Source organism: Callionymus lyra, chromosome 11 (assembly GCF_982586985.1).
Source record: "Callionymus lyra chromosome 11, fCalLyr1.hap1.1, whole genome shotgun sequence".
Lineage (NCBI taxonomy): Eukaryota > Metazoa > Chordata > Actinopteri > Syngnathiformes > Callionymidae > Callionymus > Callionymus lyra.
In genome coordinates, this window is record NC_141828.1 from 8854495 (window position 1) to 8871437 (window position 16943).

At 37.4% G+C, this 16943-nt stretch overlaps 2 protein-coding genes across 2 annotated transcripts in view; one reads left to right on the plus strand and one right to left on the minus strand.

Annotated features, from left to right (window-relative positions):
• The window catches only part of thada (THADA armadillo repeat containing), a 96480-nt gene extending 90683 nt beyond the window's left edge, over positions 1-5797 (minus strand). The window contains exons 1-11 of the mRNA XM_087802567.1: positions 5785-5797; positions 5459-5548; positions 4864-4973; positions 4650-4780; positions 4428-4576; positions 3818-3850; positions 3685-3733; positions 2856-3049; positions 2680-2774; positions 1981-2204; positions 534-1243 (exon numbers count right to left, since the gene is read on the minus strand). Coding sequence (XP_087658693.1) covers positions 534-1243; positions 1981-2204; positions 2680-2774; positions 2856-3049; positions 3685-3733; positions 3818-3850; positions 4428-4576; positions 4650-4780; positions 4864-4973; positions 5459-5531 — 1768 coding nt within the window. The 5' untranslated portion in view covers positions 5532-5548; positions 5785-5797. The remainder of the gene's footprint in view (positions 1-533; positions 1244-1980; positions 2205-2679; positions 2775-2855; positions 3050-3684; positions 3734-3817; positions 3851-4427; positions 4577-4649; positions 4781-4863; positions 4974-5458; positions 5549-5784) is intronic.
• Positions 5798-7323: 1526 nt separating this feature from the next.
• The window catches only part of plekhh2 (pleckstrin homology domain containing, family H (with MyTH4 domain) member 2), a 34918-nt gene continuing 25298 nt past the window's right edge, over positions 7324-16943 (plus strand). The window contains exons 1-2 of the mRNA XM_087803363.1: positions 7324-7455; positions 13089-13223. Of these exons, the coding sequence (XP_087659489.1) occupies positions 13098-13223 (126 nt within the window). The 5' untranslated portion in view covers positions 7324-7455; positions 13089-13097. The remainder of the gene's footprint in view (positions 7456-13088; positions 13224-16943) is intronic.

Sequence of the window (16943 nt, forward strand, 5' to 3'; positions counted from 1 at the left end):
CAAGTAGAATGTCAAACTCTATGTGTGAAAAAAATAAGAAATAATCCACATAAATAATATAAAGAACTGAACCAGGTTATAACACACAGGGGCTTTTATAAATATTTTAAATTTCTGTATATAAATTGCATATTTTTGTGAAATAACAATTTCAAATCGATTTCTATTGTATGATTATTTAGGTATTTTATTAAACTCTTTTCTTGTGTGCTCTTGCTTATTGTATTTTTTCCCCTAAAACGCTGCTGTAACCAAAAGTCTCCCCTTGTGGGACAAATAAAGTAAAATCTAATCTAAACTAAAATATTTGTTGTATATGAATATATATATATATATTATAATGAATTCCAAGAAGAAAGAAAATAAATTCAATATTTCGATAAACTATTGCATTCAATTTTCCAAAAAAAATAATTAATTGCTAATAAAATGAAAGTTTCACCATTAAGAATATTAAAACATATACCAATCAATATTCTGACGGCAGTGATTTACTTCCATACGGGTCCAACAAACGTGCATCATGTACTCACCAGCTCCGCAGGTCTCCGTGTCCTGCAGCGCCCGCACCATGTGAGCCAGGCTGGACGGGCTGCAGCGCAGCAGTTTGGGCAGGAAGTAGTCCAGGATGTAGGTGTGCTGGTCCAGTCTGGTGCGACACAGCACCTGCAGCAGCGGGGTGACCCACATCCGGTGCCACCGATCCATCCCGTCCTCCGAGGCGCCGCTCTCCGCCGTCAGCTCCGTCTTGTGGCTGACGAAGAGTCTCTCCAGCAGGTCGCTGGCGTACGGGGCCACGGTCTGGTCGCACATCAGCTCCAGGAGTCGTGCAGGCAGCCCCGGCTGGACCCCCAGCAGGTAGCTGGCTCCGTAGAGCTCCACCAGACAACCCAGCGAGCCGTACTTCCCCCGCATGTGCCACTCCAGCTGCAGCAGACTCCGGGTCAGCTCCGTCACGTACGGGTCTTTGACGGGGTCGCCGCCTGACGAGGCGGCGCGCTGGTGGATCAGCAGCAGGTTCCGGAAAAGGGAGCGGGTTTGGTGGCGGACCCCGTCCAGAGGGTGCTCCCAGTGGGAGTAGACGTGCTGGAGGAGATGCTGCTGCAGGTCTGAGCCGCCCCTGAGCGACGCCTGGAGGGTGGGAGGGCAGAGCTGCGTCTCCCCCTGCAGGCAGTCCAGAGCAGCACCGCTCCAGAGCGTCAGCATGCGGGCAACAACCATCGCCGTGCTGGACTCCTTGATGCTGCGATAAAACATCTCAGAGTTTGAACCAGTGGTGTCAACAGTTGTTTCTCCAGTCGAGGTGTGTTAGCGTCATGTAACCTTATAATTGCAGTTGCATAATATAACCACTAGAGGGTTCTGTCTCCATTCTAACAACTCCTAATCCCATTAAAGCAAAGCCCTTCTAGTAGTTATAAGTAGTGATGGTCTGATGAAGCTTCATGAGATGGCGGTCTCTGCACTTTTCCACCTTTTTTTAATGAAGCTTCATCAGCCCATCACTACTTATAACTACTAGAAGGGCTTCGCTGTAATGGGATTAGGAGTAGTTAGACAAAAGAATATATATTCTTGAGGCCCCATAGTGTTACGCCTCACAGATTAATACTACAAACCTGAGCTATATTTTATTTTGTAATCTACAAACATTATACACCTTTTATAAGTACAATAAACACGTAAGTATGAATGAATAAAAGCCTGAGAGTCTGACTGTCAATAAAATCTCAACATTTTATTGACACCAGTGTCTCCCGAGTCACACATCACATGACCAAAACCCAAATGCTTCATTGGTCAATTGAAGCTCACGTGTAGGTATGTATACATTGGTGAGAAATAAACTTGGAGGAAGAAGACAGAAAGAAAAACCTGTCAATGGTTATTGATTTTGAGGTTATGATCTGTTGACGCCCCTCGTTTGAACTACTCTGACCCATAAAAAAGACGATCGTAACACATTGTTTCAACACTTGCCTGACGTCGAGGCCCAGAAGAGTGTGAGGCACGAGCAGCAGCAGCTTCTCCCAGTGAGCACCAGGTATGGCTCTCTTCCAGCTGAGCATGGCCAGAGCGCCGTGACACAGGTACAGGGACACACCTGGAGGGCGGGCCTCGGAACACAGAGCCTCACACTTGTGTCTCAGCCAAGGAGGGGCGGAGTCCAGACCTTCTGGGGAGCCCAGCAGCAGACTGGACACCTGGTGAAGAACGTGAATCGATGGATATTATGAACTTTATAACAAGACTCTAGAGAACCGGGGGGGCTTTATACTTGCTCAGGGGCCACATTTTATACAGCGCCTGTTGTGAGGCGCCGAAAGGCAAAAATAAAAAGAGCAAAAAGTATAAATCTAACAACAAAAACGGTAAGAATAGTAACAAAATCAAGCCAAAATACGCTAAAATTATTATTTAATAGTATTATATATATATATGTTTTTTTAATTATATTTATATAAAATACATTTTTATATTAACTTTAAAAAGAATTGCAAAAATAAACTCAATATAGGGCAAAAGTACTAAAACAAAACTATAGTCATATTTAAAGACTAGTAGACAATAAAAAATATATATATACTTAAAAGAAATTAGTATCTATTAGGGCCATTTAAATACAGTCCCGCTTGTGGCCCCCGGGCCACACTTGCTCAGGTCTTGCCCTCATCTCACCACGGAGGCAACTTCGTCTCCTGAGCCAACGACGGTACGGATCAGCAGAACCACCGCCATCCCTGCTGTACTCTGGACCGCCTGGACAAAATCCTCTGAAGAACCACAAAACAATTCACAAATGTAGCAAAACATATAAAACATTTACAAACTTGTGGGGCCGAACTTCTTCTCACCGTCAGTGACGATGTGGATGTAGATGCCCAGCAGGCCACCGAGAGTTTCCTCCAGCTCGGTCCGACCCTCGGCGTCACTTAAAGCGGCACCGATGGCCTCTTGAGATTTCTGGATGACCAGCATCGAGGTCTTCACCGCCGCCAGACACGACTGCATGAGCTGCGCCTGAGCGATGTGACGTCCTAGCAGAACCCTGGGAGGACAGCAGGGGGCGACAGAGGCGACAATTCTCAGAAACACAGTAACACGTGAAGGAGATGTGGAGGATTCAGAAACTTTTATTGCCATTGTGTTGTACACACAATTTATTATATTACATTGTATATAGTTTTAATATTCTGAGGCTGTTTTAAAGGGCTGCCAATAATTATATCTAAAAAAGCTAAGGTTTGATTAGATTCGATTTTATTTCATTTAATTTTAAATTCGATTTAAATAAAGTATAAATAATAAACAAAAACTATAGACAAAATATGTTTATTTGATATAAAGGTCATTTTGAAATACATATATTTTACTTTTGGTAGATAAAAAGAAATATATAATAGATTGAAACAATAAATAATAATAAAAATGGATAGATAAATGTGTTTGCTACTTATCAGAAAGAAAATCTACATCAGTTTCATAGTTTTACTCTGAAATGTCCTCATATATATATATATATATAGAGCACTGTTCTTAGGTCTTACGTAGGGACCTAAAAAATGGTTTTGGACACATGGACACATTTTATTAAAACATATGGTAAATATTTTAAATGTAAAATAACAAAAACAGTAAACATTATAATTAAAAAAAACAATAATTAAAATAAAGAGATCATACCTGTTCTGTTGAGGGACGTGACTCAGTCCTTCGCAGAGAAACCGCAGCACTGTCGACGTAGAAGGACCAACAAGGTTAATTAACCAAACAGCAAATTGAATCCCAGACGCATTACATTAAATATTACACGAACCTTGTGGCAGTAGTTGATGAATACATCTCTCACCTGAGAAGACAAGCAGAAGCTTTTAAGGGAATCATCACCAAATACAAATTACTTACTTACTTACTCACATTGGCTCATAAATACAATGTCTTTTTTGAAATTAGACAAAATTAAGCATACGACTATAAGTTTTTTCGAAAATAGAAATTTATTTATCCATTTAAATTTCTTGACACTCTCTCAGACTGACATTTTTGTGGTATTTATCCTTTTGTTAAATTATTATATATTAATATATAATTAATATATATTGTCTCGTTTTTATGATACTTTCAAATCCCTCTCCAAACTTATCACTTAAAAATTGTACTTTTATTTTATTTTAAAATTTTAATTCAGGTCTTCTTCTTCTTTTTCTTTCAATTACGGTATTCCTTTTTATTAGTATTATTTTATTTGTCTTTTTTAAATAATTGTTGTCATGCGTGTGTTTTTTTCCAAATATAAAAAGGAATCATTCTGTTGCATCAGTAAAATATTTGTTTTCTTGTAAACTACTTCTTATTCATATCACGGCTTCCATTAAAGAAAAATATTCATGAATGCTTATGTAAAATAATGAAGGTCATCATCTCACCGAGAGGGAACCCGTCCAGACAGGCAGCGATCGTGTCCAGGGTGTTGGAGTGCGTCTCGGGCGAGGAGTTGGACAAGCAGTCCGACAGCCGGGCGGACAAACGGGACACGGTCTGATCATGAAGCCAGGCCGGTACTGAGCTCAGAGCACTGAGTAGAGACACTATCAATTAAAAACTTTCTAAAGACCCGTGAACGCCTCGAAACGGGTCAGATACTGTACCTCGTGATGGCCTTTCTCAGCGGGTTCTTGGGCTGCAGTGAGGTGAACACGAGGGCCAGCGTGTTCAGACAGTCTCCCAGAAGAACCCTGTGACACTGTTCCTCCGTCAGCGCCTCCAACTGGTTTCCAGCCTATACAGCGAAAATTGTTAGAATCTTGAATAAACCCTTGTTTCTTATCGATATATCAAGATGATTAAAAAAAGATTTTGGACCTTTTTCACCAGCTTGACCTGCTTCACCGGCTCGTCCAGCGTCAGACACGTCTGCAGCGTGAGAGCGATGGCCTTGACCTCGTCTTCCTCTCCGTCCACGGATAAGGATGCTGACATATTGAGAGATGCATAATGTAATCGAGTCCATAAAGTTGTCACAAGGTTTTAACACATCAAAGATTCAAAGCGTTTTATTGTCATAGGTACTAAGTACCATGAAATTCTTACTTTGTACCCCCAACCAAAGTGCACAGTATAAACATATATATAATAATAATAATAATAATAATAATCTCTATTTATATAGCGCCTTTCTAGACCAGGGTCACAAAGCGCTTTGACAGCCATTCACACGTACTGATGGGAGTAAGCTGCATATACACATATATATATAAATAAATATATACACATTTGCAATAACTAAAATCTAAAAACACAGCAAGAAAAGTACATCTCCATCACTTTATAACACAATAGTATCATGCAGCAAGAAATGTTAACCACTCATTGTTTTTTAAGTTATAAAAATGGTGACAAGAAGACAATGTGTTCTTAATGGGAAAAAGGCACATTATATTTGAATGGAAAATATTACCTATTAGCTGCTGAAGTTTCTCCTCGTCCAACTCCAAAGCCTTCACTTTCACGGTCCTCTTCTTCACCACCATGATTCTGGTGGTTTATTCTGCATTGAAAGCGTGTTCAAATGTTATTTACATTTCCATTGTTTTTGTTTTGCTTGACTTAGAATTGGAAAGAGAACATAAACACACATATGCTGTTGCTAGCCTTCCAGCTAGTTGACAGGTAACGGAGTAGACAGTTAGTGTACATAAAGCAAGATGATTAATAACATTTTCTACGTTTAAAACATTCTTTTTTATTACTTAATGACGTTTTTTTTTGCTTGAAACCAGTTACCTGAATGCAGCATGTGAGTTTTCCCCTCAGCTGGAAGCGGCCCTTTTCCTAGTCATGCTGGAATTGGATTATTACTTCCGGTAAAGGCAAACCACAAAATAAAACAAACAAAGTCATCATCAACGAGAGTATACTTCTGTATCTTTCGCTTTATGTACACATTTGATAGTGCGAAAAATAACATACGCTTCAACGTCATGTTTATTCGTTTGGGAACGTCATGAAGTTCGATAATATATTTTGATTTGATTTATTTTGACGCAAAAGTTAAGTAACTGTTTTTGCACTAGTGAGCTTTACAACAAGAAAGTTCGTCACTTCCGCTGTCTACGTGTGCACCCATTGGTCCTTTCATGCACCAGCGCTCTTGTTGCCTATTGGTCAAGACCGCACGTCAGTCAAATATACACACTGGCGCGTCACTACCCGTTATTCTACAACTGCTCAGATTCCCTGATGTGGCCTTAAAAAATTATCAATACCAAAATAAGAAGATATTAAACTTAAAATCCGTATAAAAGAAAATACTAAATACTACTTAATACTAATCCAACTAATTCTACTATATAAAATATCTCAAGTCAATTGTAGACACAATGTAAATACATATATGTTTTTATTATATATACATTTATATTATATATGCATTCATATTGTATACATTGTATACAATACATGACATCTGTATTTTATTGGAATTTGATGTCACGCATTTTCCCTCACGGACGGATTCTATTCTAAATTTTACTTGTAAAAAGTCTGTTTAAATCCAATAGATTATATATGTTCTCAGAATGTTGTCTTTGTTAAGTAACAACTGAAAAACAAATACAGGATTAGGACTATCTCGCATACGTATACATCACTGCCATCTAATGGATTTTCTTTTGTACAAAAACATCCTATAATATTCACATGAAACAACAACAGAATCAGAATAATAAACGTTTATTGTCACTGTTGTAAATACACAATTGGTATTTTTTGTGGGGGCAGTACAGAATAAAATAATAAAATAAGATAACACACACATTTAGCAATAGAAAAACAGACATTGCTGTATAATACGTAATAAAGTTAGAATATTACCACTATACAACAACTACCGTACTCAGACATACACACAAACACAACTTTGCCATAGCATGCAATTGTTCATATAAAGTCGCCATATAAACAAATGAATAAAAAAAATGGTATAAGCCCAAATCAAAATAAATAATGCTTAAAAGTCATTAGTATGAAGCCACCGTGTTTGTATTATAGTTAATTTTAAAATAATAAAAAAGAATGAAATTAACAACATCGTTTTGATTGTTTTACGCTGTGCGGTTTTTAAATAAAGAAAAACCGCCCTAGAAAAAATTAAATAAAATTATTAAAAAAAAACTTTATCGCAAAACCGTGCAGCGTCAAAGCATTGACTCCCGCACATGCGCAGATCCGACACTGTACTGACAGGGCTTTCTTTCTTTCCCATGGCCCCGCCCCCTGACGACGTGATTGGCTGCTCGCTCGAAAACCACTCTGACTTTGCGACTGAAGTCTCTCTGGAAGTCTGACTTTATTTCTCCCAAATAAACTCCCGCAGGAATTATTAGCCTCGATGTATAAACGTCGCAGTTGGTATGTTGTGAAGTCGGACGTTTAGTTTCCACAGAGCGGTTTCAGGTGAGTGGAGATATTTTGATGACAATAAGAACGCTGACATCACATTAACGGAGTGTGTTGCCGATTAAATTCTACTCTATCCAAAGAAAAGTAATAGAAAATAAAATCAAGATTTTAATTCATATGTACTCTTATAAGACCTCGAACTGTTTTGTGTAGAAAGTTAGATTTTTCTTCATTCTTGTTGTGAAGTTATTAATTATTAAGTGTGGTTTCTTCATTTAATAACTATTTATTCACTTTTAAAAGTGCGATTTTACTATACTTTAAGATACAACCTTGCTTCCTAAAAAATAACAATCACCTTTCACTTCTGTATGTTGCGTAAACTAAATTTAAAAATAATTTACAATGGGCTTGTAAAAAAAAAAGTAAAAAAGACGGAAATTGATTTTATTTATTCATAATATTGATTCAAGAGATGACCTTGACAATGAGGTATATACGTCGATTGCAAATATGTTTAAGATAACAAAGTTTTATTATTAACTTTAGATCAACAAGTTGTAGTATTATGGTATTTAAGAAGAGCAATGATTAAAACTAAACAGAAGTGATGGTCCTGAACACTGTATACCGTTGTAGACTTTAATCCATCCTACTAATGACACCATTTGTTTGAAAAGTACACAAAAGAACAAGCGCTTCGTAAAATCAATTCCTAAAGTTGTCATTCGTTTGTTTGTTTTTGTAAAGAGCGTCAAAAGAAATATTTTACTTTGAAGTGAACTCGATTTTTTTGTGATGTGCTGTAATTCCATCTTAATTAACAACAGTTATATTGGTTTCTTCGCTTACTTTTATGGCTTTTCATTGTTGCTCTTTCAAGAACTAGAATAAAAATAAACAGATATGCTGACTTTATAAAACAGAGCATGTGTGAGAATCATTGAAATAAACTTTTAGTGACTTTTGGGTGACAAAACGTTGTTGTACATTTGACTAAATACTATTAAAAGACTTGGTTGTGGTATTACAATGTCTAAGATTCACAAGGGAATAGTTGTTTTTTTATTTCATTTTTAAGGTGTTTTTTTTGCCAACACAATTCTTAAATCTTTGTAGTTTATTTTATGTTGTTTTTATAGTCCTATAAGTTTTTTTTTAATGTCGTGTACACTCCTTGGCAGAGGTATGCGCTGTCTCAATGCTATTCTACTTCATCGCCGTATTGACTTACAGATCAATACTGTTATGAATATAGCTTAAAAAAAACACTTTCCTCCACATCTTTACATTTATTTTAGCCTAAAGATTGAAGCACAAAAGACCCTGAACGCACCACTGAACCCCGTCCCTGGTACTGACCTACAGGAAGTGAGAAACACAGAGTCCAAAGAAACGTGTCATAGTAAGGGGGGGTTTAAAAAAAAACATTTCCACAAACCACATCCTTCACTATCATGGCTGAGGAGGAGCTGAGATACTAGAGTGTGTCATCATCTGCCCTCCAAACAGTGGTGGGCCTTAATATAAGTAAAATTACTATCATATTTTCCATGAATAGCTTCTTAATAAATAATTTCAAATGGTTTATTCATCTCCTTTCATAGCTTTCCTCTGGTCGCGCTGCTTTTTAAAAATGAGTATTCATATAAGTAAGTTATATTAGTAGAGCGCTTTTCTAGACCAGGGACACAAAGCGCTTAAACAACTAAAACAATACCCAATAAAATATATACTTAAAAGGTCAAGCCTTCACAGTCAGTTCTGCGGGCCCTGAAGCCGAACCTAGGTGTCGATTAGACTGATGCGTCAACCAATCAGATTGTGAGTTGACGATTGGCTAATCACAGAGCACGCTAGCTAGCTACAGCAACCAAACTTGTTGTTAGCTGAACAAACAGAAATATAGAGTACGTGTGTTTATCTAAAACAGATTTTTTATGAAGGCCATTTTCAAGAAGGACCTTTCAAGAAAAGCTGAGCATTGTTAGCAAGTAAGTAAGTAAGTAAGTAATTTTTATTTGTATAGTGCTTTTCCAGACCAGGGTCACAAAGCGCTTAAACAATCAAAACAATATTCAATAAAGTATATACTTTAAAGGTCAAGATAACACTGAGAACACAACAGGAGTTCCAGAAAATCAAGGAAAAGCCTGAACAAATAAAAACGTCTTAAGATGTTTCTTAAAGGAGTCAGTAGACTCCATCAAGCGCAAAAAACTGTTGGGAAAGTTATGGTAACTCAGAGGCGAGTATGAGACAAGCGGTCAAAGGATTTGTTTACCACTTTTAGTCTATTAACTACGTGAGTACACGCAATTTTTCTGAATAATGTTGCTCTTTACAAGGTTATTAGTGATGCTTTTTGTGCGTGTTACAGCTGCAGCTGCAGTGTAAAGAGACGTATGTTTCCACACTAAAGGCATTTATTCGGGGCCACACAAGTGTCTGTCTGTGATGCAACAGCTCTTTCTACTGCCTTTCTGCATAATGGTTTCTTTAAATCGTCCATATGTAACTCTGGGGTGGGGGGGGGGGTTGACTCCACACAGTTCTCATTCCTGGGAGTCAAACGCATTATTGTGTGTCGATCACTGATGTAATCTCAAGGTGACGTAGCTGCTTTAACGCTGTTTTTCATCTGTGTTTTGTTTTTCGTCTTGACTAACTTTTGATGCAGGAAGCGAGTACTGTTGCCATGGAAACCACACAGACTGGTAGTCGCAGTGATGTTTTCAGTGATGCGCTGTCGTGGTGCTCATTTGATAATGCTTTGAACGTTTTATGGACCTATAACAGTGATCTACGCGGTGTATAAATAACCTTAAAGTAGTTATGTTTAAGGAGGTGGATTAATTGAAACGAGCACTACTTAAAACGTTTTTATTTGTTCAGGCTTTTCCTTGATTTTCTGGAACTCCTGTTGTGTTATCAGTTTTATTTTGCCCTTTAAAGTATATACTTTATTGAATATTGTTTTGATTGTTTAAGCGCTTTGTGACCCTGGTCTGGAAAAGCGCTATATAAATAAAAATGTCTTACTTACTTACTTACTTACTTACTTACTTACTTACTTACTGGCACTGGCCTATGTTTGAAACTCACGGCCCGACACTGCATCCATAGAGTCAGTGACTAAATCCTTGAGCGGCATCACAATAGTACGATGAAATCATTTTGTCATCTCGCTGCTTAAAAAAGCCACATGTGGAGGTTCTGATGTGACACTTGAGATGTCTTGTGGGGTAAAAAAAAATCTGTGACTCCGGCCCTGCCGTCGTGTTTACCACAGCAAACGAACGACAGAAATAATCCTTGTGGAAAGTTTATGGACTTCCTCCACACATGTTTGCAGTCGCTCTGGGCCGAGTCCAGTAATGAGAGGTTATTACTCGGAGGAGAAAAACCGAGGCGGCGTATCTTCTTCTGCTCCCTCCATCAGACGACTTCATCCCTTCACCCCCACATGTGTGGTGCTCGCGCCCCGTTTTCTCGACTGCCGCTCTGGAAAACACCAGGTGGTTCTGCCAAGCAAGGTGAAAACGCCCACTGGCCGCATTGGTCCAGCTGGGATCTACCCTGGAATATTCAAACTGCTGGCTTGCCTTGCGACACAACAAACTCTTTGTTTATGCGACTTGTGCGCCGTCACTGGCTGAAACTTGTGTTGCTGTCAGTTGATGGATGTGTTGTTTCACGAAAAATTCATGTTGACCTCTGGGAATAAATAGACAATATCGTACTCAGAGTCATACTTCCTGATTGATACATAGATAAAAGATTATTGCTTCTTGTGTGATTGATTTTAACAGCCTTAATCTAAAGGGTTAAGCTTATCTTTAACAAAGTATTATACATTTGTTTAAATACGGTGCAAAATAATGTTAATAAATATGTATATGGAAGAGAAAGTGGTAAGGATGAGGAAGGGTAATCTAGAAAAAGAATAGTGTTAATGGACAAGTTACCAATACATTAGTGTATGGTATATATGGGCTGGGATAATAATAAATAATAATAACCCTGTTCTCTGTATCCCCCTCTCTCAAACCCACCTACTTCATGTCCTCTTTCACTACATCCATAAACCTTCTCTTTGGTCTTCCTCTAGACCTCCTGCCTGGCAGTTCCAACCCCAGCATCCTTCTACCAATATACTCACTATCCCTCCTCTGGATCAAACCATCTCATTCTGGCCTCTCTGACCTTATTTCTAAAACATCTAACATGTGCTGTTCCTCTGATTGACTCATTCCTGATCCTATCCAACTTTGTCCTGGATACGAAACCTGATGATCACTCCTTCATTACCTCTATTTCCTGCACAAACATGTCCATTGAAGTCTGCACCAATTGCCACTCTCTCACCTCTGGGGATATTCTGCATCACTTCATCTAACTGAGAATGTTTCCTTCTCCTCTAATTCACGTCCCACCTGTGGGGCATAGCCACTAATAACATTTAACATCACACCTTCAATTTAAGCTTCGAACTCAACAGTCTATCTGACACTCTCTTCACTTCCAGGACATTCCTAACAAATTCCTCTTTTAGGATAAGCCCTACTCAATTCCTCTTCGTATCAATACCACAGTAGTACAACTTGTTGTAATGTGTAATATTGATAAAGGTGTTGGGATAAAAAGTTATTTTAATTTCTCCTACTTTTCTAACTAGTGTTGTTATGGTTAGTTTGACTTCATTTTTCTATTTTGTTATTTTTTTATATACAAATATTAAATATTTTTTACATGTTTGAAAAAAAAAATCCAATTAATTCATGTTATCCCATAGTTACGTTCATACTGTAGGAACTTGATAGAACTAAACATGTAGTTTCACACAGAAGAAACTCTTTGTTTCAAAGATTCAAGGGACATTATTTAAAAGTAAAAATAGAAGCTGGTCTTTGACCGCAAAAGGCATATTAATTGAGCACATTTAAACAGCTACTTCTGACCTGTGCTTTTCAGGGACATGAAAATAATAATAATAATAATCTTAAAAAGAAATACTCTAATCTAAGATAGTGAAGAATAAATACAAACAAACATAATACACAATATATCTAACAATTGTTTGTTTTTTTACTAAAATTCAGTGCAAAAAAATATAAATGTTAAAATGATGATGAAAAATAAGATTTAATCAAATCCTTAAAACTATTTCTATGATTACAGATTTGTATTCGGTCACAACAAAGTTCCCATAACAGGAATTAAACTTGCACAAATTGGCGGGAATTTGGCTTGTTTTAAAACACGTGTCACATTATGTCACATTATTTTAATTGTGTCAATTGATGAAAAACAGACAAACTCAAAGCGAAATTGATTTTTAATAAGAAAGTGAAGTCAATGAAACGTAAACTCATCGTGGATTAACACCTTAAAATAAAATTAAAATGTGTTAACGACCTTAAACACCATAATGTATTTAAAATATGTTTCTAGACAAAATAAATGTGGAAAAAATCAGACTGGGGAATTAAAGGATGCATAGAAATTTGGAATTTTAATCTCATATTTATTTATTTCATGCCGTAACTCTGCTGTTTATTATCTGTACAAGTTAAAAATAGTCCTACTAAACTGCTGACCTATGACCTCATCGTCACATGGGAAACAAAGAGCTAATTTTCCCACAGGAAATGACCGTGATCAACCGACTGTTCTTTGTGTCCCAGAGAGTTGCGATGGCGTCCGAGGTGGAGGAAGCCATGAGTCAGGAGGACTGGAAGGAAAAGTGTCTGGTCCTGGAGAATCTACTCATGAAGTTCCGGGTCCAGATCATCAAGATCCGGGAGCTGACGGCTGATAAGGTCAGTGGAGGTCATTTTGAAAGTTCCTTTTTTCATTCTTTCATGAAGAATTCTACTCTTTCAATGATCATAACTGAGTGGGTTGAAGATAAGGTGTCCTTGAGTTATCTTTTCTGGACCAAAACTAACCTCACCTGTCAGTGTGGGTTGTTAGTAGAACCGGTGTTGGTAGAGATTTTTGAACTGAGGGCAACTTTTTGAACTGAGGGGCTGGAAGGCTTGAACCTAAAAGTTATTTTTACTATAATAACTTATTTTACTATACTATAGATTTGTGAAAAATATTGTTAATTTTTTTTGTTTTTAGTAAAAAGTAAAATGTTCAAACTTTAGATGAGTTGGAAATAAAATAAGACCGCCGCACCTCACATATGGTAGATGGCGCTGAATAAATAAATAAATGGAAAAGTTGCTAAAATAGTTTTGATTCAATACGTCGTTTTTTTTCGTTAACTGCAAAAAACTGGTCATGGAGCGAAAAACTGCAAATTCTTGTCAAGAAGTGCCTCCATGCTGGGGGTCCATTTTCTAAATCACATTCAATTCAATTTTGTATATCAATGAGTTTGTTGTTAAATTTTTCATGGATTTCTGTGCCATTTTATCCATCTTTGTATATTGTAAAACTACTGTAACATGACCCAAGTATCGTGATACGTATCATGAGGTTCTGGACAGTCTGGACTCTCCCATCTAGTGGAGAATCGCGGGTATTACAAGGAGGCCGCAAAGGTTAATAAATGTTTTAATGCAAGATGTTTAATGCTGCTTTTAAAACTCAGGTTTAGCAATGATCCGCCACAAACCAGCAGTTAGCATTAGCTAATGAACCTAGCTCAACTGGACTTATTTTTCATGTTCAGATTTCTTGATTGAACTACACACATAAAGCTTATCTTTTCTCTGACTAATGTTCTTGATCCGATCACGTTTGGCTAAGAGGTAAAAACTAGTGATGTGTTGATGAAGCTTCATGAAACAGTGTCATTATTTTCCAGTCCACTAGATGGTGTCTCTGCACTATTTTCCTGTGTTTTGAACAACTGTTCTAATGAAACATCATTTTTAAACTGATGGCGCCACCTACTGACCTCTAAACAACATGACACTGTTTCATGAAGCTTCATCAACACATCACTAGTAAAAACATCTTCGCTATTCCATTTCCATACAAAACATGTATTTAAACCTCATAAGATACAACAGGTGGTCGGGAACACAATGGAATTTTTGCTATTTTCTTCTTCATTGACTTTGGGAAGTTACTAGTATCGTGATAACATTGTGTACGTTTCATAATATTGACTCATCACCGGTTAAGTTCAGTGGGAGCAGCAGGACTGTCCGGACCCTCTCCTGCCCGTCTGCACCGGGACGACCCAAACTTTTCAGTGGCCTAGTTCTGGAGCGGCTCTCCAGGGAGGCTGATTAGAGCTGTAATGTCAACAGAAGTCTGACCGCACTGCATGCTGGGATTTATCCAGCTCCAGTCAATTACACAGTCAAAAGTGAGCTCAGCTGCTCACGAAAACAAACCGGGGAGAAGCCAGAAGCTAGAAATATTGACTCTGCTGGTTCATGAGAATGGTTCTGACCTCATCCATCATGTCTGACATCACCTCACGTATCATAGCTCGTGATTTAAATAGAGCCACGTATGAATATTTTTAAGTCATCAGGTGGTTTGTTGGTCACCCTGGAAAGATTCAGTCCCATGCAGACGGAAAACTACTCACACCAGCGGACACATCACAGCCATCGATTGACCTTTAATTGATTCTGTCATTTGACGATTAAAATCAAACTAACCCCACAAAGGGTTCATCCTCAGCCGATCAAAAGGGCTTGAGCTCATATGATGGTCATTACGGTACCAGCAGGATCGCCCAAAATACAGACGAGATATTTTTGCACAAGCGTCAAGAGGTAAGCCGGCCTTTTTAAAAAGGATTACTAGTGAACAATGTATGGTTGTATTTTATTTTTAAATGTATAAATTAGCTAAATGTGTACTTAGCTGGAGGGATGAGTTCACTGAGAGGGAGTGAGACAGAAAGAGAGAACAGGTTTGGAAGTGAGTTTTTAATGAGTTTCACTTAAATATTGCAATTTTTTAACAATAGCGTATAGCATTGTGTTGATATTCATTGATTGTCTTTGATAGAATCTTTTACTTTTTATCATAGTTTTATATTTTAATAAAGTGTAAATACAATTTTTAATTAATTAACAACTAAAATTCAAATATTCACAGTGAAGTCTGCAATGCCAGAATCAGGTACTCCAGCAATACTTCAAATACATCGTTGTTCCTACAGTATTGCAATAAATCATAATATATAGTATAGTTGTATGTCATATAATATACTATACTGTAGGGTATGTATTGTATCCTCATACTCTTGCCAATACACACACAAATCCATAAAGAAATAGAACTTAAACTTGAGGAACTGTTTCAAATCCAACAGCAGTTAAACACATTGACTTGTCAACTGGCAGAACAACTGAAAGATAAAAGTCGAGGTTTGTTATTGTCAAAGTGTCAAATAGATCAAATTGATCAGCTGAGATTGATTATTCATGTCTGTTAAGAGTAATAACTATATTGTAAAGTTGAAAATACAGTTGTGTTTTTATTGTTTTCTCCATTTAAACTCTTAATACAGTCAAAATCCTCCAGCAAATGTTAAATAACAGGTGAAAAGGGAGACAGAAAAGTTTACTCAAAGTGTTTTTTAACATCCTACAGCCAAAGACATTTAAAAAAGGAGGCTGTATTTGTAGGCCTGGCAGGACGGTGCTCTATTTTATGGCATCACTTTTTGTTTTAAGCTTTAATAAGTCTTCTGTGAACCACCAAAAAGAGAAAGAAAATCAGTATTTGAGATGTTCAGGGGAGAATAAACCAGCTCGAACTACAGCGTGAAGTGTAGAGCTCCACAGTGAAGTGACTCATGTACGATGATCCTTGACCTCCTGAGTTCATCACGTCCCAACATCCAGTCTGATGTTTGTGCCCTGACCGCTGGAGCCTGTTGTTCTGAAGCAGCGTGGGGGGATGCACGCATGCCTCGGTAATCCCACCCCCACCAATAACTCAGTGTGGACGTGGGCTCGGACGCACAAAGAGGGACTTAATGAACAGTACTTTCAGAGCTGAATCACTGTTTTTAATGGTTCAGAGCAGGTCGGTTCTCCCGGCGAGCTCTTGTGCCACAACAGAAACAGAAACAGAAACAGAGACAGAAACAGAGACAGAAGTCTGACATTGAACACTACAGGTACAGAAGTACATCAGTGACATCACAATAACAATCATTTAGCTTTGGAATGATGACTTTCTTATTCTTGCAGGCTTTTCCCTGCTTTGCTGGGACTCCTGTGTTGTTCTCAGTGTTATCGTGATATTTTTAGTGTATTTTTTATATATATATATTATTTATATGGAGTATTTATTTATTGTTAAGCGCTTTGTGACCCTGGTCTAGAAAAGCACTCTATAAATATAAATTACTTACTTACTTACTTACAATAATGATTGGTTGAATTTAACATTTGAAAATTTTGAATTACTTTAGTAAATGTTTGATTTTAAATGCTATGAATTAAAGAAAAGTCTCATTTTTTTTTAATGATTTAAATTAAAATATCAAAAAATATGTGCAGAAAATATTGTTTTTTTTCTATTACTCAGAAAAAAACTAATTTAAACTTCAA